General features: G+C 37.8%; 1 protein-coding gene across 1 annotated transcript in view; it reads right to left on the bottom strand.

Annotated features, from left to right (window-relative positions):
• Positions 1-26,530, bottom strand: part of LOC137240337 (golgin subfamily A member 6-like protein 1) — a 205,810-nt gene that overhangs the window by 161,588 nt on the left and 17,692 nt on the right. Inside the window, exon 2 of the mRNA XM_067766443.1 lies at positions 13,807-14,012. Within this exon, the coding sequence (XP_067622544.1) occupies positions 13,807-14,012 (206 nt within the window). The remainder of the gene's footprint in view (positions 1-13,806; positions 14,013-26,530) is intronic.

The raw sequence follows: 26,530 nt of genomic DNA, 5'->3' as shown, positions 1-26,530 counted from the left end.
TGGCACGCTACACATTATTTTGGAACAATTTTTAGGATTTTGGTAGAGGCTATTATAGGTTAGTGGTAACAATGGGAAACATGTGGGTGAAACATTTGTGGTTTCGAATTTAGCGGGGATACATAAACGTTTAGGTCTTTGAAATTCGCATTAGAAAACTTAGATAATTGTTCGCAAAAATGGCGCGCTTGTGCACGAAAACTTTTATAAGATTTTACGTATGCTAAGTATGCGAAGCAGCCTGTAAATTGATTGTATGGAAATTTTGTTAGCGTATTACTATATAGATTCTGAAATGTACGCAAAATACCTTTAAAGCAAGCCCAATATGATATTTTTCCTATAATTCTATCAGAAGCTGTGAAGATTTTTTGGCCAACTCCTACATTCATATTAGAGATATACGCCGCCGATAAACGCCGCCGCCGCCGCCGATTTTGGTCGTTTTTCGCACGCCGCCGCCGAATGTCAAAAATATCGGCGCGTCGGCGCGGCGTCCGGCGCGGTACTATATTTTGTACTTATTTTAGGCTATATAATGCTAATTATCTACATCGAAAATGGGTTCGATGTTATAAAAATGGGTATCAAATGACTTGTGTTGCTATCAGCATTAAGAACACTAATACCAAAATAAATTTGTTTAGATCGGCTTAAAGTTATTTTCTAAAAACAACATATATTATTGAATAAAAATTTAAAATATAAGATATCTTTTAAGTGGAATTTAGTGGAAAAATAAGTGAACAATTTCTTGTCACTTTCTTACATTTTTTATTATAGTACTTAAGTAAATTGTTAAAGGTAAGGTAAAAGTATACAACAGCGGTCGACTGCAAAATCGCGTCCGAAAATATCGGGAGGGGTGTCAAACTGCGCGTCTTGAACTCGTCAACAACAATCCGAAGGTGGAAAAGAAAAACTTCAACTCTGTCAAGACATAGGAGTAAACCGCTGTTCTAGACATTACCAAATAAATAAAATTTCATTTTACAAGAACTAGAAGCATCCGGAAGGTGAAGCATTTGATTTTGTCATCTGGGAGAGTCTCTCTACCAAATATTGGTAATTTTTTACGACAGCATGACACTGCTAATACGCGTCCAAAAACATCGAGAGAGGTATCAAACGGCCTGTCTTGACATAAGTATTAATAATCCGAAGGCGGAGAATAAAAATTTTAACTCGTTCAAAAGATATTAACGAAAAACCGAAAAAAGACCCACGGGTCCCTCCGAAACCGGGGTTGAAATCCATAGTATTTTTGCGCAGAACATCTTTCTGCGTCGGCGGCCTTCGGCCACGGTGATGCACAATTTTTTTTGTGGGTACGACACAACAAAAACTACATCAAAATCGCCAACTTCAACTGCAAATATCTCCGAACAGAGATACAATTTTTCTTTTCCGCCTTCGGATTATTGTTCACGAGACACCTCTCTCGATATTTTTGGTAGCGTATTAGTAGTCCACCCCTCAACTAGACTTTTACCTTGACCAGTTATAAATAATATATTAGCAATTCCGATAGTTACTATGTAAATAACATCAGTTTTCTTTTTTGAACGAACTATTCAACTAGATGTTTTTACATAAATACACAAGTTAGTATGTATGAAAGAGTAAGCACCGATTTCAAATATTTAAGAAACTTATTTATGTATATATACCGCTGGACAGTGAATAAATCAAAATGAATCTGAATACTTTACTTTTCACAAACCATGAATGCAGCCATTTTCCTAGTTCACCAACTTCTTTGTACCACCAAATAACGAATTGAAGTGGAGGAAACCGCGGTATTTTTTATTCAAAATCTTCGGATGTAGCTATTTTCTCACATAAATTAGATGCATTTGGCAAAAAACAGAAACTTTTGGATTTTAGACATCAATTTTGGCGCCTTGTTTACAAAAATCAGGCGTGTTCTTTTTGAACCAAAAGCAAACCAATGTTGCCCGAAGCATTTTCCTCTGTTCTTTCCGTTGGGTTTTGGGTAATTATCAAGTTCAAGACAACTGCTAAATGTCGGGAATATTTTAGTAAAGAGTATTAAGCAAGATTTTTGTTTTGAAAAAATTACCTAAAATATGGGCCTAGAATTTACACCAAAAGCTCACTTCAGATAGGGGCCATTTATATTTGACTTTTGCTTTTCTGTCATTATCGTTAATTGGAGAAAATAAACATGATATGCAAATTAAAATATTTTTTAGAATAAAGCAGATGGAGGTTAAAATTATAAAATTTTTCATGGCTTCCAGAAATATGAAATTTTGAATGACATCGCAGGACAAAATGTAAGTTTTTTTAATTTTTGTGTGTTGCTTATAGCAATTAAAGCGGGAGTCATTGGTGCCGTATATGGTATCTCTGTAGTCGTATCCCTAACGTAATCAGCTGTTTATCGTTACGATGGTAAACCAAAAACCAATTGGTTGGCTACGATACGGTTACGATCTTGGCGGCACCAATAATCGAAAGCATTGATTTCTATAAGGTTGGTCGAATCAGTTGTTATAAGGTTACCGATACGGTTACCGATAAAGCACCAATGTCTGCAGCTTAAGACGTGTGTTGTCAAAGACTGCTGTATACGCAGCGTAAGCCCCAAAACAAAGCAAAATGCAAATGTGTTCGGGCCTTTGTTTGTTAAGTTGAAGACTTTAATTTTCTATATATTGGAATTATCAATTAAATAAAATCCTTTTTCTCGAAAGACAGCGTGAAAAGTTTTTAGTTTTATTATCTAAGTTTTTTCTAAACTTGATAATATTTTACAATCGCCTGCTAAAACACAACAAAAATTTACAACAAGCCCATCAAAACTTTCAATCGGTTTTTGAAAATATGATTTCTAGTACACGAATCAAATTTTTACCGTTTAACCAATGGGTGTCAACTCTTGAAAGAAGCGAAACTTCAATTTCTCGACTTCGCATTATGCATATAAAGGTCAAAGTGCACCTTTTCGACATTTTTGGACTTATTGTAGCAGGCCAATCGGTTGTTGTTCTTGTAGAATTGCAGACCAACCGGTCGTAAAGTATTGCGGCGACTTTGACAGATAAGCGCGCTTCAATGCTTCATATTCCACAAACAGCCAGACCGGGTCTAAACAATACATTTAACACATCTCTCGATGATTCAACTTCAAAGCGAAATAAAAGTTGAAGCAAATTTAAACTTTTGATGAATTCGCATTTAATTTCTCTTCCATAAATACCTTTTACAAAATATAAAAAACCATAGTTCAGGCACCCCGTGCTATTATACATTATGGTCGATATTTTGACACCAACCAAAATTACTACGCCATTGATGGGGTTACACCTGTTGGATGGTTCAGCGTCGAAAAGTAGCCTCTACAAATTCCAGTAATGTAAAGGAGCCTTTACATTTAAAGGGCGCCTTTACGTTGAATACACTGGGCGACGGCCAAAATTTACCAGAGACGCCGTTATGAAATTCGTATGTAAAACCACCCCCTGATTTCGAAAATCGAGTTAATTTTTGATTCTATGGTACCGTTTTTGAGATATTTGCAATTTACCGTTATTCGAAAAAACCAAAAAGATGGCTTCCTTTAATTACGAATATCTTACGAACTATAAACGCATTATACATTGTTTTTTGCTGAACCAGATATTTTTCGAGATATTAGCTTATAATTTCAGATTTTTGTTTTTTTTATGAAAAAATATGAAAAAAATTACTCTTTGCGAGGGCAGCATTCCAAAACCACAACTTTTTATCCAGATATTTTTTCTTTACGTAAAGCTCTGTTTAATTAGAAAAAATATAAGCTATCATCGAAGAAAATCTATGAAAAACTGCGTAAGTTATAAGCGATCAAATAAAAATACCCAGGTTGCGCAATTTCAACGTATACCTCAAAACGTATGTATGGTATAAAGAAGAGTGAAATATCTAGCTATGCTCTGTTTCTATTTAGTTAAAAGTTCAATTTATGAACGAAGTTACCCATATTTTTAACTTTTTTTTTTAAATTTATTTATGTTTGTACTATATTCTAACAATCTTTATCTTAATTTTATTTTACTATGTAGTCGAAATAATTATGTGTTCGACTTTGACGCTTATTCAGCATAGAATCTGTTTCTCTTATGAGAAACCAGCAGTAATCACCCATCATTACGACGTCCCAGAATCCTTGATATCGATTTTCAATTAATTTCATTTGCTGATGAAACCTTTCGCCATATTCGTCACTTTCGTCGCCAAGATTTGCCGGAAAAAAGCTCAAATGTGAGTGCAGAAAGTGAATTTTTAACGACATATTTACGCCTGGAAAGAAAATATTAGTTAGGTAAACAAGTTATAGAATTTGGGGAAATTAATTTTAATAAGCCTTTAATATTTACCCATTTTCGCATAATTATTGATTAAGTCGTTCACTATCTGCTCGTAGTTAGGGCTTTTGTGTCTACCGAGAAAAGAAGCAACGACGTTTTCAAAGGATTCCCACGCTGCTGCCTTAACTGATGAGAGTAGTCCTTTGAATTGATTATTGTTGATCAACTTTTTTATTTGTGGTCCAACAAAAATACCTTCCTTTATCTTGGCTTGAGAAATATCTGGAAAAATTGTTTTCAAATAGTCGAATGCTCCGCCTTCTTTGTCCAAAGCCTTAACAAAGTTTTTAATGAAACCGAGCTTGATGTGTAAGGGTGGAAGTATGATTTGATGTTATCCATACCAACGGTAAACTCGACTCTTTCCGGCCAATCCTTTCTGACGTGGTGGTCCTTACGAGCTCGGCTATCCCACTTGCAAAGGAAGCAGCAGTGCTTGGTGTAGCCACTTTGTAGACCGCATAGCATTGCAACGACTTTGAGATCAGAACATATTTTCCAATCATACTCTTCATATTTGATGAATTTGAATAGTTTTTGCATTTCCTCGTAGGTTTCCTTTGTATTTACTGCATGTACGGTCGGGATAGAAGGCTGTTTGTTACCAATATGCAATAATACAGCCTTCATTCTCAGTTTATTGCTGTCTATGAACAATCGCCAGACTTTTGAATCATATGTTTGACCAAACTCTTTGAATAAACCAGGAATGTCGTTGCAGTAGCATATACTGTCTTTCTCGGTATATTGTTTGGAGAATGGTTCGTGACGAGTTCTACAATATATCACCTTAACATCGGATGACACAAATTTAAATTGTTGCATACGAGAAGTGTGGATCTCGGCCTTTTCCTTGGATAGTTCCAAATCTCTTATCCAATCATTAAGTTGTGCTTGTGACAGAACGTTTCTCTCGTTTCCCATGCGAAATTCAACACAACTTGATGCCCCGCACTCAGATATTACTGTTGACAATGGAACTGGATCCGCAACTGCCGTTGAATGTAGTACTGGTAATGTCACTGTAGGTACGCTGGCATAGGTTACTCTTCTTGATCTTCCAACGCCAAGTACTTTTGTTTGACAAATATAACACTCTATTGAATGGCAAGTAGGTTCTCTCCATATCATTGCTGTATCAAATTTTATTTGTTGTCCTGATTCCAACTGAATCAGTTCTACTGGACACGATGTACACAAAGTGTTCGGTGTCCATGGTTTTTCAGCATTTTTAGGCTCAATGCCAAAATACTTGGAGTATAAAGTTTTCATATGATCTGAGAACACTCGTCGTCGCCTTATGATAGTATATTGGCCACAAATGAAACAGAACATATCTGGATCGTTATTACACATAAATTCTCGCGTCCTTTTACTCATTTTATTTTTTTTAATAAACAACGGTTTGAAATTTGACTTATGAACTGAAATATCTCCGGAGAGCCTTGCAGATATTTTGAGGTTTCAAGGCGCATTAACTCATATTTATACTCGGAACAAAAATTAAATTGAAAAAATCAAATCTTACCTAGACAGAAAGGTTTCTTTTTATACGAAGCTGGGAAAAGTAAAATACTACCTGCTTTAGATGTAGGCTTTAAAAATTTTCTGTGTCTTATAATTTGAAAATCTACCTGCATACTTACCCATAAGTGACGGAAATACATGTTTATAACTACATGCCTACAGCAGGTTTCGAATCCAACCACTCTTCCTTTCGATGCAACCACTCTACCTACTATAAAACAATTCGAGTATTAAAAGTACTATTGATTTATTTAAAGAAAAAGTATTATCATTGTTATGGTGTTATTCGTTTATCAGTATAATATCCCATTTGCACTTTATACCTTTAATATATGTATGTATACATACATTGAAGTTGCGCAACCTGGGTACTTTTATTTGATCGCTTATATCTTACGCAGTTTTACATCGATCTTCTTCGATGATAGCTTATCTTTTTTCTAATTAAACAGAGCTTTGCGTAGAGAAAAAATATCTGTATAAAAAGTTGTGGTTTTGGAATGCTGCCCTCGCAAAGAGTAATTTTTTCATATTTTTTCATAAAAAAAAAAACAAAAATCTGAAATGATAAGCTAATATCTCGAAAAATATCTCGTTGAGCAAAAAATAATGTATGATGTGTTTATAGCAAATTTTATCGTCTTTCCGATTCTTTAACCTTTTTTGCAATTGCTTTACCCATTCGTCAGATATTCGTAATTAAAGGGAGCCATCTTTTTGTTTTTTTCGGATAACGGTAAATTGCAAATATCTCAAAAACGGTACCATAGAATCAAAAATGAACGCAGTTTTCGAAATCAGGGGATGGTTTTACATACGAATTTCATAATGGCGTTTCTGGTAAAGAGAAAAAGTTGAAATTCGTGGTCCAGTGATATCTGGCGGCATCCACTTACTAAAGAACAGTCATATAATGCCCCTATTGTAATTAAAACAACCCAACTTTAAGACAACTCAACTCCTGTTTGGTATTACGAATTGCAACTTATTTCAGTTGAAGTTGAATTGATGTTGTCAACCTGAAAAAGTGATGATTTGATGATTTGATAATAGCAAAATGGATATTAGCATAGAATTATTTTGTGACGAAAATGTTGGTGACATGTTGCGATTAAGAAAAAATTTACGTGATCACTCCAATCCCTTGGAATTACCAAGTACCAAGTAAGAAAACGTTTAAATGGCAATTGATGAGCTTCTAATGTAGTTATTTTCTGTTAAGTAAGGAATCATTTTGCTCCTTACTAAACGAAATGAATGGCCATTTCTGCAATCGCGTTATGCACTACACTCCGATTCGTTGCTGGCGGCAGCTATCAAAAATTCTGTGGAAATGATTTTAGTGTTGGACTGGCACAACCTACAACATCTAAAGTTATTAAAGATGTATTAGATATTATTGAGGAGCATATTTATGCGAAGTGGATTAAAACCCAAATTACTGCAGAGTAGCAAAGCGGTTCAAAAATCGCGTTTTCCTCTAAAACAGGATTCCCAGGAGTAGTTGGTTGTATCGATGGGACTCACGTTCGCATAATTTCACTTATTTTGGCTGCATCCGAACTGCGGCTGGCCTCGTCCGACTTCGGGATGTTGCTCCATAATGTCAATAAGATTTTCAATGCAATCTTTCGTTGAAACTTTGTTTTTACTATAAATGTGCACAGAACTGCTCATTATAAAATTTGTTTAAATTAATTTTACAAGGCCTAAAAACCCGCTTTCCATTTTTTAAAATATTCTTTCCAAACAACTTCAAAATTTTCTGAGACAATCATTAATCAGTTGTCAGATTTTGATGCCTTTGACAACTACACCAACACAAGGAAGTAAACGGTAATGCCACAAAAAGTTGTTAGAATAGACAACTCCACCGACATTTTTTTTGACAGGTGAGTTGTAATCATTTGTAATACCAAATTGCGAAATTTGAACCCAATGAGAGATGAGTTGTATACCGTAATAGGGGCATAAATTTCAGTGATATTTATCGATTATCTGAGAGCTATCATATCCCTACAAATATAATTTAACTTGTAAATCCAAATACTGTAAGTCCCTTGCGCATATAATTTTCAGTTCAGTTGTGGGAATAAAAGTAAGTTTTCGGTAAGAGACTTGTTGAGGGGTCGACTGCTAATACGCGTCAAAAATATCGAGAGAATTGTCAAAAGACGCGTATTAATCTCGAGAACAATAATCCGAAGGCGAAAAAGAAAAATTTTATCTCTGTCCGGAGATATGGTAGTAGTGCAGTTTAGAGGCCCCACCCTAAAGTTGGGCCAAGAGTTTCGAGTGAGGTATCAAAATACGCGTATTAATCTCGAGAACACTAATCCGAAGGTGGAAGAGAAAAATTGTATCTCTGTCCGGAGATATTTGCAGTTGAAGTTGGCGATTTTCATGTGATTGTTGTAATCGTACCCACAAAAAAAATTGTGAACGCAGGACATCACCGTGCAAATAAAGCGACGCTGGCCGAACCCCTTCATCGCCTTTTAGATAAGAACAGCCGTTGGAGTTGGACAGATAAACATAAGGCAGCTTTGGAAAATCTAAAAAAACTTGTAACGTCAGACCGTGTACTCGTACAATATGATGCAACGTTACCCTTATTAGTAGTTTGCGATGCTTCTCCTTACGGCATCGGTGCCGTTCTTAGTCATCGTATGCCTGATGGTGCCGAAAGGCCCATAGCGTTTTACTCTAGGACACTGTCGAAAGCAGAGAGAAATTATGCACAAATTGACAGAGAAGCTGTGGCTTTAATTGCAGGGGTAAAAAAATTTCACGAATATTTGTATCGCAGAAAGTTTACTCTTGTCACCTACCATCGCCCGCTTTTGGGTATATTTACGTCATCAAAACCGGTTTCCACCGTTATATCCACTACAATGCTCCGTCGCTGCATTTATTTACGCGCTTACGATTTTGACCTCGTATATCGCCAAGGTAACAAAATGGGGAACGCAGATTGTTTAAGTCGTTTACCAATACCTGAAGAAACCATTTATAATTACAACTGTGAAGAAATGTTAATGATAGAAACAGTTGCTAAACCCATCGTGGATGCAAAGCAAATTGCAACGCAAACTGCAAAGAACGCGAATCTCGCCAAAGCGCTAAGCTGGGCGTTAAGGGGATGGCCAGAAACCCTCAACAGACTGATGCGTTGTACCCATTTTATACTCGTTGAAACGAGATATCGTCAATGAAAGGTTGCCTACTCTGGGGAAATCGAACTATCATTCCACCAGGTACTCCTAATAAGGTAATTTTCAATGCGTTTCACGCAGGCCACCCAGGCATTGTCAGGATGAAAGCTTTGGCACGAAGCTATGTCTGGTGGCAAAATATGGAAACCGAAATAGAAGGTGTCGTTAAAAAGTGTGCGCCTTGTCAGAAAACGAGGAACGAAAATGTGCAGGCACCAATTCATTGGTGGGAAACCACAACATCACCTTGGTCATGCCTTCACGTAGATTTCGCCGGTCCCTTTCAGGGCAAACTATTCTTTATCGTAGTCGACTAATTTTCGAAGTGGCTCGAATTTTTTTTGGTAAAGCCAACCTCATCGAAATCGGCTATAACAGTACTGCTGAAAAAAATTTGCAAACAAGTCGCAGGAGTCAACAGTATTGTCAGAGATAGCGCCATTATAGTCCAAGTTTGTTGGGAATCCATTTGTTTTCCTTCTGGAATCTATAAATTTCCAAAACCCACTGGGATTGGACTTTAAATTCGTTTCTACGGTATACATATAGTGCCTGAATAAGAACTTGTGAAGATGATCATACTCCTTTCTTAAATGAATGAAGTTAAGACGGTTGACTTCGGAGCTATTTTCTTTGAACCTCTTAAAAGCCTTATTCTTTTTATTTCTCAAGTTAGAGAGCCTTTGATTGAACCAAGGTGGCTTGTTTATAACTGCGCCTTTTTTAGAGGAACAAAATTAGAAATGGCTTCCGAAAAAATGGATCACAATATCTCGTAAGAAGTATTGGGACAGCCGGGATTTTTCAGAAACTCTCAATCGGAAGAGTGCAAAAAATTATTAATTGACTCATAATCTGCATTCATGTAATCACGCCCAACTGGTGGTTCATCTTTTACGGTATCGAAACTATAAAACATAATACTAAGAAAAATTGCCTTATGATGAAAGCTATTATCCAAATTGGAGATCGAAATTCATGGTGTTAAATTCTATCAAGCCGCTACTTAACTACATAATTCACATATCGGTCATTTTTGGGTTATGTGCTAGCAGAGTTCATATACCAATATCAGCCAACCTATACTTAGGTATATAAAACCGGTCTTTCTCTTTGCCTATGACGATGATTCTAAAACACACAGTTGCCATTTGGATAGCGACCGCGTAATCACATACTAATGCTTTTTGTGACTTATTGAAATAATATATTGTTAGTAATAAGATAAATGAAATAAAGTAAAGTATTGAATATTAAATTGGCGCAGTCAGTACAATAAAAAACCGCTCCCACAATAATCGTCTTTTAACATACTACATATTGGGTAAATGCCGCCTAAGGAGGAAGAAGTACCATTACAAGTGCAAAAAATCGCGTGGCACCAATGGCATCTGTAGGAAGTTTGGAACCGTTCGATGTTAATCACGCCGATAATTGGGCAAGCTACTACGCAAGATTCGAACTGTACCTGCTTGCCAATGACGTGCAAGGGGAAGGGCGCAAGAAAGCTGTTTTTCTGACACTAGCAGGCGCACCGCTATATGACCTTCTGTCGTCATTGGCCTCGCCTAAGCAGGTGAGTGATATGAGCATTAGTGAAATAAAATCAGTTTTAACGAATCGTTTTTCTCCTCGCCCCTCGGAAATTGCGGCATATTTTAAATTTCACAAACGTGATCAACAACCCACCGAGAGTTTTCCTGAATACGTAGCTGCATTACGAAAGTTAGCAGTTGATTGCAATTTCGGCAGCGCTTTGGACCGCATGTTACGCGATCGTTTAATCTGTGGTTTACGGGATGAGGCACTTCAGAAAAGCCTTCTCTCTGAATCTGATCTAGTATTCAAGAAAGTTATCGACCGAGCTTCAAGTGCATCAAATTACTAAAGGATATAGCAACAATTTACCACCTCGAAACAAAAACAAATACAAACCAAATAAGGCTAACAATAAGCCTTGCAACGGTTGCGGGGGTAGCCACCCTCGTTTTCAGTTCCCGCACCGTGAAACAGTATGCTCGGCATGCGGCATCAAGGGCCATTTGCAACGCGTCTGTCACTCGGCAACATCCAACTCATCGTATACTCCTCAGAAAGCATCTAACACTTCACATCGTGGAAAAAAAATCAAAACCACAGTCTATCAATCAAATTTTACCCGTGGATAATTTTAAGAAGTCAACGTCGATAGTTATAAATGGACGTTCGTGTCAATTTGAAGTCGACTCGGGCTTGAACTACACCATAATGTCAACGCAGACTTTTCAGCACACATGGCCAAATAGCTAGCTTAAGATACATAGCTGCGACCTTCAATTGATGGATTATCAACGTAATCACATTCCTATTAAAGGAGTCGTAGAGGTAGACGTCACATATAAATCGCGAAAAATTGCGGGACTTCCAATAATCATTGTGAATGGCAACCGCTCAGCTGTCTTGGGATGCAATTGGTTCGATCCTTTGGGTATTAGCATTGAAGGAGTAAATGTCATTGCAGATGTACCGTCAATTCCTAAGGTACTGTCAAAATTCAATCACCTATTTTCCGACGAACTTCGGCGTTTTAAAGGAAACCCAATTAAAATTCAAATTGATAGAAATATTCAGCCAATTCGCTACCCACCGCGTCGAATTCCAATAGCCACCAGAGCACATATCAAATCCGAATTGGACCGATTATGCACAGAAGGCATATTACAACCTGTTGAATACTCTGACTGGGCAACACCTATCGTACCAGTTCTTAAACGCGAAAAATATTACTTGCACGGTTATATAGCGAGTCGCTTGCTCATCCCCCGGCTAGCCGTTAAACCGATTATGTCAAAGTGCCATAGCCAGGTTATCGCCTTCTCACATTAGCTCACCACTAAACGGATGTTTAGTGGCTACCCAGAGGATACTTGGCCGCAAGCGACCGGAAGTAGTGAGCTGCTTGAACCGCATGCAAAAGAATCGCTCTGGCCATTCCCAGGTGAATGGCGGTAAGAAGCTTTCCCCACTTTCGTGGACTTATACACACGGCTCCACCCTCCAGGTTGAAGATATCATGATGAGATTTGGCAGGAACGTTACTCTTTTACATATGTGTGCTAAATAAAAATTGGCAAAATCGGATGACGAACACGCCCACTTAAAAAAAATGTTTTTCTTTTAAGTCAAATTTTAACAAAAAATTTAATATCTTTACAGTATATAAGTAAATTATGTCAACATTCAACTCCAGTAATGATATGGTGCAAGAAAATACAAAAATAAACGAAAATTTCAAAATGAGCGTGGCTCCGCTCTTTTTAATTTAATTTGTCTAGAATACTTTTAATGCCATAGGTCGAACAAAAATTGACCAATCCTTGTGAAAATCGGTAACGGCATAGCATCTATGACGATAACTATTTTCTGTGAAAATGGGCGAAATCGGTTGAAGCCACGCTCAGTTTATATACACAGCCGACCGTCTGTCCTTCCGCCCGGCCATCAACACGATAACTTGAGCAAAAATCGATATATCTCTACTAAACTTAGTTCGCGTACTTCTCTGAACTCACTTTATCTTGGTATTAAAAATGGGCAAAATCCGACTATGAGCCCGCCAACTTTTTAGATATTGAAATCTTCGAAAAATGCCATAATTCTACACCAAATACGAAAACAGGATGAAACATGGTGGTTGGATTGGCTTTTTGACGCAAAATATAACTTACCAAAAACTTTGGTAAATGGGTGTGACACCTACCATATTAAGTAGAAGAAAATGAAAAAGTTCTGCAGGGCGAAATCAAAAGCGCTTGGAATCATGGCAGGAATACTGTTCGTGGTATTACATATATAAATAAATTAGCGGTATCCGACAGATGATGTTCTGGATCACCCTGGTCCACATTTTGGTCGATATATCGAAAACGCCTTCACATATACAACTAAGAATCACTCCCTTTTAAAACCCTCATTAATACCTTTAATTTGATACCCATATCGTACAAACACATTATAGTCACCCCTGGTCCACCTTTATGGCGATATCTCGAAAAGGCGTCCACCTATAGAACTAAGGCTTACTCCCTTTTAAAATACGCATTACCACCTTTCATTCGATACCCATATTGTACAAACACATTCCAGGGTTACCCTAGGTTAATTTTCGTACATGGTGATTTTCCCTTATTTTGTCTCCAAAATTCTCAGCTGAGTATGTAATGTTCGGTTACATCCGAACTTAGCCTTCCTTACTGGTTATTAATGCTGACATTCCTATGAAATGTATTAATCGTAAGTTAAGATTAAGTAATCAATATTATTTACTCTGTGCCAAAACTTTTCACAGCTGTATATGGATACTAGGATAATAGCAATTTTTCCAATTAACTTTTATGAACCGTGGGCACTTTGCTATATGATGGATGCTAACATTTTTTCAAAACATGTGTTATCCGGTTTCGTTTACAGTTTCAAACTAAAACAGATTTTTATAGAGCTGGAATAACATGAAAACCAGTTTTAGAAATATGTCCAATAATCACACATCTGTTTTAAACGTTGAACTATAAGATATGTATAAAGTATCTCAAACATAAAAAGGGAAGATTTGCTTCCAACTTTTGTTCGAGTAATCCGAACCACGTCTGATCAAATGCTCCATTTTTATGCATGAGATGCTAATCCCCAATTCAATAAACAAGCCACACCTCCATATTGTGCTCCTCTTGGCGCTTGTCCATCATCGCCAAGCGTTCCTGTAAGAAATTCATTTGCGTACAAGCTGATCTTAACTGTTTCGTCTGATCTTCGTAATTTCGTTCCAGTTCTTCATATTTTTTACTGATGTCGGTGCGACAGCTGTCCTGAGACTTAATCATCAATTTTAGCCTATGCATCTGAATATTTAGATCACCTGTAATGTATAAAAAATTGCTATCTGTACTTAAGTTTGACTTTAAAACACGCTAACATAAATTTTTCGATAAAAAACTGCTTTGTTCGGAGGAGTATGATGCACTTTCAAGAGAATTAGCTGTCATGTTGCATTTGCAACGTGAAAATGAATACAATTATAAAATATTTGATATATCAATTTTAATCATGCTGGTGGTGAGATTATTTTTTAATTATATTCGAATAGACGAATAAAACTATTATGCCAATTTAACACAGCCGCTAAATGAAATAATTAGTGGAGATTTCTACATTAAAGTCCTAATTGAACTCAATCTTCCATACAAATAAAAATTCTTAATTATCTCATTTTTCCTTTATTAAATGCCTAATCGAGTGAAAATCCAGTCAGTTTTGCTTGGTGCTTCGAATTTTATTGTCAGTGTAACAAATGACAATCAAAAATATATTATTTTCAATAATTTACGAAAAATAGAAAAACATGAAAAAATTTTAAAATTTTTTAATTTCGCTGCATTTGCTGCAAAAGATAATATGGCTATTTCAAAAACAGGCAAATATTTGGTAAGGTGCAACATCTATGGGTAGCTACACTGAAAGAAATGGTGCTAGTAAAATCAAAAAATCTATTCTGTTGTTCTTGACTAACCGGAGAAAACAACAAAAAAACTAGTCTTTCAGTTATCAATACAAAACGAAAAACCCTTGTTTGAATTTACTGTGCATAACACTGCAAAAAATTATACCGGATTTTTCCAAAGTTAGTAAAATTTTGTTCAAGTTTTTATGAATTTTCACTCACGCAAACGAATCTAATAAGATAATAAAAAACATCCTTTTTTAATGTTGATGTATCCGACAACTAAAAGTTTGAGTTGTTTTGAAATCGTTTCAACTTAATGTGTTACGAAAATTAAACTTGCCGAATTACATGTATAGTTACTCCTGTGGTGACTTACCTTCCTGCGATTTTTTTCTTTACTTTTCTATAACTTACAAGTTCTCTATTTAAAATGTTATGTCAAGCATTTATACTACAAGTTTTGTTCGAAAAAATCACATGTGGCAACTCGACATGCGAGAGAAGAAATTGAGAATGAGTTGAGCTGCAACTGAAAGAATCGAGAAACAGTTTTGTGACTACTATCAAAGAGAGTAGATTAATAAGAGGGAGCATTGTAGAGTCGTTCATTCTCCACAAAGTGGAACGGCTACACCAGGAATACACCATACGTTTTGCCCCTGTTTCGTTTTCACCATCGGGATTAAAAAAGTCATGAGCCTGGGTATTCGCGCAATTTTAGTGATGTAAATTGCATGGCGCCAGCGCCAATGCGGTGCCAGCTCAAAGGTAACTCATTGACGCAATGACTCCAAGCGAATTTTTGGCGCTACTTAGTAGTGAGTGTGTAGTACATTTCTCTTGCGCTATAGAGTGAAACGACTTTTGTGTGTCAGGCACGAGTTTGGTGTTATTGGCGCTACTGGCAATGATGACACTGAGCTGATGACGGTAGCGCTGGAAGTTCAGATTTTGAATCAGAGAAAGAATTGATGACCCGTGTAAATTATTATGGCTTTGGCTATTATTGGTTGTGTATTTGAACCAAATAAATGCTGCGAACATAACAACCGGAGTCATTTTTGAGTTTTATATTTTAGATTTAATGCACAATTAATATGGGTGTGTTTGAGGAACCAAATAATAATAGTAGTATTGCTAAAGTGCTGCTTAGTTGCTGGAATGTTGCTAATTTCCTAGCGATGATCAATAGATTTTCAATATTTCGTTCAACGAACGCGCCAAATTTCCACATCTGCTCAAATTTTCCAAGATTTTCCATTGTTGATTTAACTTAAGCTGTTATGCCAATATTTTTCAGCCAGCTTATTTTCAAATAGGTAATTTTTCCAAAGGCAAAATAAATTACAGAGTTATACAGCCTTAAAAAGTCAGCTATGTTGATGCGGACAGCATAGCAAACGATATGGTGAATTCCTCGTACAGCCGTCCCACAATTCCCACAAAGCTTTAGAACTCTACAATGTACCATCTTATATTTAGAGAGTCTTTGCCTAAAGCAATTTGTTATAATTCCGTAAAAATCAAAGGTTATATAAAGGAATTCGGGTCAAATATACTAACGACTGATGGAAAAATATTAATTTGTGCTTAATGTGGAATTAAAGTAAATCACGACAAGAAACACCACATTCAACAACACCTACAAACGGAAAAGCACAAAACAGCAGTATCATTGAAATTTTCTACGAAAGTCAATGTATGTGATACCGTTTCTGCAAATGTTGGCTTTGGGTTTGCGTATGTATACCCTTTCGGTGTATTCCACGGGTGCGTCGGCATTCGCCAAATGTGCAAGCCTTTCGACATCTGACGCAAACTCCTGCAAAGTCTCATTAGCTTTTTGGTAGCGGTTTTGCAACTCTATTTGGTGTATCTGCTTCCTGTGTTCGCTTCCGTATCGCCTCTCTAGAGCGCTCATCAATGTTTCGTAGTTGTTCCGCTCTCCCTCGGGAATAGTATGTAGGATTTCAGCAGCAGATCCTTTCAATGCCACGAATAGTGCAGCAACTTTATCTTCCGCACTCCAGTTGTTCACTGCTGCGGTCTTCTCAAACTGAATCTTAAACACCTGGAAAGGAACAGAACCGTCAAAGGATGGTGTTTTTACCTTTGGATTGCTTGCTGAAACAGCTGGGCGATTAAGTTGTAACTGCTCCATACGACCTTTTAAATCATCTACTTCTGCCTGAAATTGAGCCATTTTTGCATCCTGCGTTTTCAGTTTTGATGATACCTGTTCCAAAATTTCTGCCGACATTTCAGATATACGTGCCTCTCGCGCGTCCAATTGAGATGCCATATATGTCTTTTGGTCTTCCAGTTGAGATGACACTTTGCGACGTCATTTCTGAAATACGTGCCTCCTATGATTCCAGTTGGGATACCATATATGTCTTCTGCTCTTCCAGTTGGGATGCCATATATTTCTTCTGTTCTTTGAGCTGTGTTTCAATCTTCGATGTTATTCTTGTCTCTTGGGATTCCATCTGTGATGACATATACGTTTTCTGTTCTTTCAGTTGAGATGACACTGTCGATGTTTGAGCAGATATTGCAGCCAAAATCATGTTCAAGTCTGTGCTCGTAACTGTCTGCGATGATTCGGTTTTCTCTTCAATTTTTGTTGTTGTCTCGCCCCATCAGGATAAAAGACATACTCGCCCAGATCGATTCCTTGCGACTCCATTACCTCTCGTAGCCGTGCTGAAGTTCCATCTTATTTCCGGTTGTATTCAATCCACGGTTCTCCAACTCCTTTTTCAGTTGCTGGATCCTCAATTCACTCAACTTTGCCATGTCCAAGTTGTATTCCCAATCTTCGGAATTTATTCAACAATTCCTCTTCCGACACCAATTGTAACGATTTTACTGAAATTCCCCTTATTTGCAATCTTCTGCTAACGTTCGTATCGCTGAACTGTTGAATAAATAACTCCAATATTGAATAATGGAAAAATGGCCTTTATTAAAGTACTTCACAATAACACTTATACTTTGCAACTAGCTTGCTTAACAACCAAACTGATTGATAGCTCAAATGAAACTCACTCCTCGCCTCTATTGGCGCGCCGTTTATACTTTTTGATTTCTCATTGCATACTTCCAGGCTTTTCTATTCCAGAACTTACTAGTTAGTTTCAGCTACAAAATCGCCAGCCACAACTACGTTTATAACTTCTCAGTTGAGTAATACTTGCACAAATTATTGCCCTCTCTTGTGAGCAATTCAGATAAGATATATGCATGTGTTTGTGCATTGCTTCTCCGCTGCTCGTATACGTACATGTTACATATGTGTAGACGCAATTATTGTTTCGTTTAGCATCGGCTTAGAGATGGCAGTACCACTTAGTTTTGCTAATATTCATAACAATATATTTAAAAATTTTCCACCAATTGCTGTCAAATAAAACTTGCAATTTATTTGGAGTTTTTTCTGAGCATCTATTGTAATTAGGAGAGATTTAACTTTAACTTTATTTTTAGCTTTAACTTTAACTTTAACATTCACTTTAACTTTATTTTTTACTTTAACTTTAACTCTAACTTTAACTTTAACTTTAACTTTAATTTTAACTTTAACTTTTACTTTAACTTTAACTGTAACTTTAACTTCAACTTTAACTTTAACTTTATTTTTAACTTTAACTTTCGCTTTAACTTTAACATTCACTTTAACTTTAACTTTAATTTTACCTTTAACTTTAACTTTAATTTTAACTTTAAATTTAACTTCAACTTTAATTTTAACTTTAACTTTAACTTTAATTTTACCTTTAACTTTAACTTTAACTTTATTTTTAACTTTAACTTTAACTTTCGCTTTAACTTTAACATTCACTTTAACTTTAACTTTAACTTTAATTTTACCTTTAACTTTAACTTTAACTTTAATTTTAATTTTAACTTTAACTTTAACTTTAACTTTAATTTTACGTTTAACTTTAACTTTAACTTTATTTTTAACTTTAACTTTAACTTTCGCTTTAACTTTAACATTCACTTTAACTTTAACTTTAATTTTACCTTTAACTTTAACTTTAATTTTAACTTTAACTTAAACTCTAACTTTAAATTTAACTTCAACTTTAACTTTAACCTTAACTTTAACTTTAACTTTAAATTTAATTTTAACTTTACCTTTAACTTTATTTTTAACTTTAACTTTAACTTTTGCTTTAACTCTAACATTCACTTTAACTTTAACTTTCACTTTAACTTTATTTTTAACTTTAACTTTAACTTTCGCTTTAACTTTAACATTCATTTTAACTTTAACTTTAACCTTAACTTTAACTTTAACTTTGGCTTTAACTTTAACTTTAAATTTAACTTTAACCTTAACTTTAACTTTAACTTTAACTTTACCTTTAACTTTAACTTTAATTTTAACTTTAACTTTAGCTTTAACTTTAACTTTAACTTCAACTTTAACTTTAAATTTAACATTAACTTTAACTTTAACTTTAACCTTATCTTTAACTTTCACTTTAACTTTAACTTTATTTTTAACTTTAACTTTCGCTTTAACTTTAACATTCACTTTAACTTTAACTTTAACTTTAGCTTTAACTTTAACTTTAACTTTAACTTTAACTTTAACTTTAACTTTAACTTTGAATTTAACTTCAACTTCAACTTTAACTTTATGATCCGGGGTGGGCGTGAGCTTAGCACCTGCTAACAAGCCAACCTAATATAAACGCACGCAAGTCATTTTCTGTCAAAAATGTCTCATGCACATACAACTTGTAAGAGAACCACTCAAATTGAATTTGCTGCGTGAAAACCTAACTCGATTTCCAATTTTTGTTCTGGGTGACATTTAGATTTGACGTTTGCACACATGCTTTACAATGTCGCAACGCATGCTTATTTGGGTTAGGGCAAAAAACGCCGGTTGTTTGCGTGCGCTAAAAAACGCAGTGCGGTTTTATTAGGTTGGCTTGTAAGCGAGCATATATGTATACGATAAGCGATACCACGACGGCTACTTCGTGAAAATCAACGACAGCTCTTTTAGATATATTTCGATGGTCATACGGTGAGGAAGTGTCGCACGCGCGCTTAAAACAGAGTACCAAAGAGTGCATGTGACACATGTTCACCGTTGAAGCATTGAAATCAAACTAAATAAATAGTTGATTTTGCTTTCGTGCTCGCTACGCGTTCGTGTTTACTAACACATTCTCAATTTGGTAACCATGTAGTGGTTCCCACCGCTGTTTATGATAGAGACCCAATTTTATGTATTTGCCCTGTTGCTAACACCGAACCTTTACGAACCTTTTCGAACCTTTTCGAGCCTTTTCGGATCTTTTTTGACAAATATCCGTTACGGTTTTTTTTTGATTTAGTCGCCAAGCCCGCGATAAAATCTATGTAATAGCTTAAAAACATCCTTTTTTAATGTTGATGTTTCCGACAAAATAATAGTTTGAGTTGTTTTGGAATCGTTACGAAAATGTTACGAAAATTAAACTTTGTTTCTTGGCTGATTGTTTGGATGGCGAGGAGCGGCGGCAAGCAGGTATGCTTGTGGGCCCAGGCCAACTTGTCGTCGTGGGCCAGGCATTTTACCACAGTCCTCACCTGCAGTCACACGAACAAAATAGAGGTTTATACCTGCATGATGAGAAAAATAAGGGAAAGCAGAAAAAGATATAAACATACGTGAGGGGCACAGTTAAGACGGGGAAAAAGATGAAGGCCTGTCCTGTCAGGTGGAGTCTACCCTCCCTCTGCAGTGCAACTTGCACTGCACCATGGGCACTGTGCTGACTCCTATTTGACTTACAGTGCCCCCAATCCTAACATAAGTCCGTCCGTCTGTCAACAAGTCATTTCCCTATGTTCACCTTCACTTACCCTTACCGCGCGCAAACGCAGCACCTACACCAAATATTTAAAGTTAGCCCTGCATGACAAAGAAAGGATACCTATATATACAACCATACATTATTTAAGATTTATTGACAATTCAAATATTCCTTAACCTTAACAATAATATGTAAACAATAATATATAAAAAAACTTAAGCTACGTTGATGTCTATTACAAAATATTTAACTTCCAATTCACAAAGAAAAACCGTAAATATAAAAGCAAAACAAAATTATATAAATGACCAAAAGGCTACTTCAAAAACATTTCGTGTGGGGTTCTGACCAACCCTAATAGATACAATTTCAAAAAAATTTGAAAGACAATATTCCTTACGCTAGTAACAAAAAAAACCGACAAAACAAACAAAGCCCTATTCCCTGACCTAACTCGACATATAAATGTAACAAGAAAGGAATGTATGAACAACGGGAAAAATTAATAGTTTTGCATATAAAAAGAATGACAAAAAGAAATCGAAATTATAGAAATATGTACGTATCAAAATATGTATATGCAAACATAAATTTCCACGAAATTTTGCATGCATATATACTCAAATAATAATGCAAATTGTAATTGTTTTACTCACTTACCAAATCACTCAATTCGTTGAGGGAGCCTTCACGTGGTTGAGTAGCTAAGCTGGAAAGAGAGGAAAACACTCAAATCATATACGCTCAATACACACCCATTCAGCCAGGCATGCTTAACCAACGAATCGATATAATTTCGTTACGATAATCAACGTTAATAAACGAAGTAAAATCATTTCGTTTCGTTTATTAACGTTAATTATCGTAACGAAATGAAATCGGTTCGTTGGCTAAGCATGCCTGCATTCAGCTGTTGATTTATTGATCACTTGCTGTTGCTTATGGGTAATGAGTGAATTGGTAGTATCGAAGTGGTGATCGTCGCTTCCCAAGGCCGTCGGTTCTATGTACCGGAGCGACTCGGGATTTTTCCCTACCAAGGACTGCCACTTGAGTGTAACCCCATTTAATTTGTTGCGTCCCTCCCACAAATTGTCATCCTCCCAGCAGCTCCTTGCAGCGGGACTGCTCCATATTCTCTTGCTCCGGGAAGGTATCGAACCCAATCCGGGTCCGTCTCCTGACCCCGGTCCTGATAAATGGTTTTGCTGCATCTGCCGGAAAAGAATCTTTTTAGGACGGTCAATCTCCGCAGTAGAGTCGGGAGCAATGCCGAGCATCAGCCCCTGCCCCGTCTTCTTCCCCCCTCTTTTCCGGCAGCAATTGTGTAGGTCAGGGAAACAGACTCTTAGGCCCTACCTCCATTTGCAGCATTTATCAGCACAGAATATATACGTTTGCGACATCCGCCCAATGCAGCTCCTGCCATGGACGGTGCCACTTTCCTAGATGTTCTGGTTTCCGCGACGGCAACCCCCCGACGGGTTTTATTGCGCCATGCTGCCAGGCCGCATACCCAAATACACCGGGTACCCCAATGCCTACCCAAGGACGTCTAGTCCCAGTCAACAGCAATCGCGTTCTGGCCATCCACGACCCAGGTGTAGTCACCCGTCACTTACTCCCAGAGTGACGACGTCTCCCCCTATGTACTTCAGAATTCTGCAGTTAAACTGTAATGGATTAACTGGGAAGATCACGGAGATAGTCGATTTCATGAAGTGGCACAACATCCGCATTGTTGCGATCCAAGAGACTAAACTCACAGCAATATCTGCTCTGCAGACCTTTTCTGGGTATAATGTCCACAGAAAAGATCGCGAGAGCGGAAATGAGGCGGCCTCACGTTTATCATACACCACACTGTGCAATATCATATATTTGATGCCGACATCGACCGAAGGGACAGTGTCTTAGAACGTCAAGGATTATCTGTCCGGTCGGGCGATGCAAACTTAGAAATCATCAACATCTACATCAATCCTGTCACCTGTTGCCCCAGTGGATACCGCCCTGATATCAGCGGCGTACTCATTGGAAACAATCGCATTATCTTAGGCGATTTCAATGCCCATCACGATCTATGGCATTCAAACTTGCGGGTGGACAGTAGGAGTGAGATGTTAGCGGATCAAATAGAAGAAACGACGTTCTGCACTATAAACGGAGACCCCCGCACACGTATGGTAGGAAGCTGTCACAGTTCGCCGGATATTTCAATCGTGAGCGCAGAACTCGTAAACTGCGTCAACTGGCAGCCTATGGTAACATTGGCATCCGACCACCTGCCTATACTTATTTCGTTAGAGCGTCCCGCCGACTTCATCGTCACAGAAAAACGCACTTTCATTAACTTTAAAAAAGGAAAGTGGGACGAATAAAAATCCTATACAGACAACCGCTTTGCTGCCCTCCCTATCCCAACTGATATCCGCCAAGGGGACCGTGATTTCCGCAAGGTCATTGAATCCCGCCGGTAGAATTCCCGAAATTCGGCCCCACTTTCCGGCAGAGGCCGCAAGTTTAGTGAGAGAACGTGACCTTATATGACAGCTTGATTCCGGCGACTCCCAAATAAGGGACATAAACCAAGGCATCAGATTGCTTGGGTTGAACACAAGCGGGCGAAATGGGAGGAGCACCTAAGCGGTTGTAACCTCTCTACCGGTGTAGGTAAACTTTGGTCCACTGTAAAGTCCCTATCGAATCCGTCTAGGCACAATGACAAAGTTTCCATCGCCTTTGGCAACAAAGTGCTGTCGGATGCGAAAAAATGCGCGAGCGCTTTCTGCCGACAATACATAATGCATTCTACGGTCGACAAAAATAGACGGAGAGCCAACAGACGCGCACGTAAACATAAGTTCAGCACGTTACCAAATACCATCACCGCCAAAGAGGTTGAGGATGCCATCGGTCATGCTAAACCATCCAAAGCAGTGGGCCCAGACGGCATAGCCATGCCGATGCTAAAAAGCCTAGGAAAAGAGGGTTTCAAATATTTAACACATGTCTTCAACCTGTCTCTTTCCACCTTTGTCATACCCGAAAAATGGAAAATGGCCAAGGTGGTCCCGCTACTAAAGCCTGGGAAACCAGCTAACATAGGAGAGTCATATCGCCCGATATCTCTCCTATCGCCAGTAGCCAAGACGCTTGAAGCCATTTTGCTCCCCCACTTCAAAGCATATTTGCAGCTAGCCTGTCATCAGCATGGCTTTAGAAAACTCCATAGCACCACCACCGCGCTAAATGCCATTAGCACCCAGCGAAATTGTGGTCTAAATCAGAAGCCCTACCATAGAACAGTACTCGTAGGGCTAGACCTATTAAAAGCTTTTGATACGGTCAACCATGGCACGTTACTGCAAGACTTGGAAGGGTCTACCCTTCACCCATGTCTTAAAAGGTGGACCGCAAATTATCTGGGTGGTCGGCAGGCATCGGTGCAATTCAGAAACGAAATATCAAAGCCAAGGAGAATTAAACAAGAGGTGCCTCAGGGTGGTGTCCTAGCCCCACTTTTGTTTAATTTTTACATATCAAAACTACCTTCGCCACCAGAAGGAGTTACTATCGTTTCTTACGCCGATCACTGCACAATAATGGCCACAGGCCCGGGCCCAAAGATCGATGAGCTCTGCAACAGAATAAACGGGTACCTCCCAGATCTCTCTAGTTTTTTCGCCTCGCGAAACCTGGCATTATCACCGACTAAATCATCCGCGACCCTATTTACAACTTGGACGTCCCAAATGTCGACCATTTTGAACATCCACGTCGATGGCACTACGCTACCGACTGCCCTACACCCCAAAATCTTGGGTGTGACGTTTGAGCAGGATCTACATTTTGGTGAACCGCAGCCGCAATTGTTCCGAAAATCCAGAGCCGTAATAAAATCTTCAAATCCCTTGCTGGTAGTACTTGGGGAAAAGACAAAGAAACGCTCATTACTACATACAAAGCAATTGGCCAGCCCTTTGCGTGTTACGCGTCTCCTATATGGTCGCCAAGCCTAAAAACTACCCACTTGAAGAAGCTACAGGCCTGCCAAAATACTGCGCTCAGAACCGCCACGGGCTGTCTTTTTATGTCCCCAGAACACCATCTACATAATGAGGCGAGAATACTCCCCATCAAGGAGAGAAATGAAATGCTAACCAAACAATTCCTGTTGAATACCCAGAAACCTGGGCATCCCAACATGATCTGAGCCAGCACCGCCTGGGGACTTAAGGAGTCATCTCCGTAAGCATTTTGAGGAAATACGGCACCTGAAAACTCAGCCGTATGAAGCAAAAAAACACAAGCAGGTCTTTGGTGAACTCCACAAACAGGCGTCGGACCTTTATTCCGGGAATTGCCCGGTGAATCCAGTACTCGGGGAACAGTACCCAAAACTTGCGGAAGAGGAACGCATACTCCCCAGGGAAACGCGAGTCACTCTGGCTCAACTTCGTTCTGGATACTGTAACAGGTTAAACTCTTACATATCCAGAATCAACCCCGACATACAAAATGTATGCCCCGCTTGCAATGTGTCACCACATGACACCAACCATCTCTTTAATTGTAATGTGGAACCAACGCCTCTAACACACCTTTCATTATGGTCCACCCCTGTCGAAACAGCAAGTTTCCTTGGACTCCCGTTAGTTAGAGGATATTGATGACAATTTTTGATCGGTCGCAGCTATAAGGGGGGGGGGGGGGGGGGGCGAAACATTGCTACAACAACAATCGTCTTAATTGAAATGTGTGTGCAAGATGTAAAAAAAAATATTTGGAAAATAAAAAAATGCAAATGCCAGCTTTCAAAGCGTGGACTGTCCGCAAAAAGGGAGCGTAAATTTTCGAATAATGTCTTTGCAACTTTTAATGTTGCACCAACAAATGTTTAGGTAAGAATTACCAAAATCTCAAAACTTTGTAATTTTGAGTTAGCCGCCGTGACTAACTAGGAAACGCGAGTATACCGAAAATATAGTACGTGACCATAAAAAATAATGTCAGAAATAAAGCAGGATTAAATGAAAGGTAAAAGAAAAAAAAAATGAAGTGAACAATGCGCAAAAGAAAAAAATTAAAATTGGGAAGCAAAAATGAAACCAACTAAATGGTAGGAAAAAAGGGCAAAGGGAATTTTTTTTATACAAAAACGGAGCTGAAGTGAATTTATGATAAAGGAAAAATAAAAAAATGGAATTTTTGAACAAAAAGGAGACTAAATGAATTTATAAAAAAAAGGAATACGAGTGAATGCACACTAAAAAAAAAAAGAAAAAGGAAAGCTATGACATTTTTATGTAGGAAAACTAAAGCAAACGAGATAATTTATGATAAAAGAAAATTATGTGGCCAAAAAAAACTTTTCCCCCCCAAAATTCACAAAAATTATGAAAGTAGGTAATTACTGTACTAATAGTCTACAATAATCTAAATTTACAACAATCTAAAAAAAAATCGAAAATTACTCCGTGATCCGTGCCCTCTCGGACGTCGGGATTGCTTCTTCTCCACCTGGTGTTGTTGTTGTTGTCGCCGTCTCCAAATGTTGCTGGTTTTATTACAAATAGGTTGGTGGTTGTTGCTTTTCGATGCCTTTGCTTCTTATTTCTTGGTTAATTCTCAACCATGACTTTTGGGCAGAATCTCGCCCGTGTGTAGTGTATTCTGGTGACTGGTGTTTTTGTTGCCGTTAACAAAGTTTGCTGGAACTATGGACCGGTGAATACGAGTATAAATTCATGAGTTATGGTAATTGCTGTCAATGCAGAACTTTGTGCATGTGTGTGTGTGTTGCCAATGTTCGTGGTGTGGTTTGTGGATGTAGGCCTTGTTCCCGGTTATCAACGAACTATGTTGTGTGGGGGTACTATCACAAATTATTGTTGTAGTTGTGGTCAGGGCTTAGTACCAAAAAGTGTCAGGTCAAATGGCTGTTGCATAAAAACATTGCAATGTTGAGTTTTACGCCGCCAAATCGGGTTTAGAGCTGCCAAGGTCAGTGCCCAGTGAATCCTCTCCAACCGAACTGGGGGTGTTCTAAAAAAAATATTAGTAAAAAAGATTATTCATTAAAAAAACGTTCATGTTAATGAAGACACC

This window comes from Eurosta solidaginis, chromosome 2 (assembly GCF_040869045.1).
Source record: "Eurosta solidaginis isolate ZX-2024a chromosome 2, ASM4086904v1, whole genome shotgun sequence".
Taxonomy (NCBI): domain Eukaryota; kingdom Metazoa; phylum Arthropoda; class Insecta; order Diptera; family Tephritidae; genus Eurosta; species Eurosta solidaginis.
This window is presented reverse-complemented; position numbering and strand designations above follow the sequence as displayed.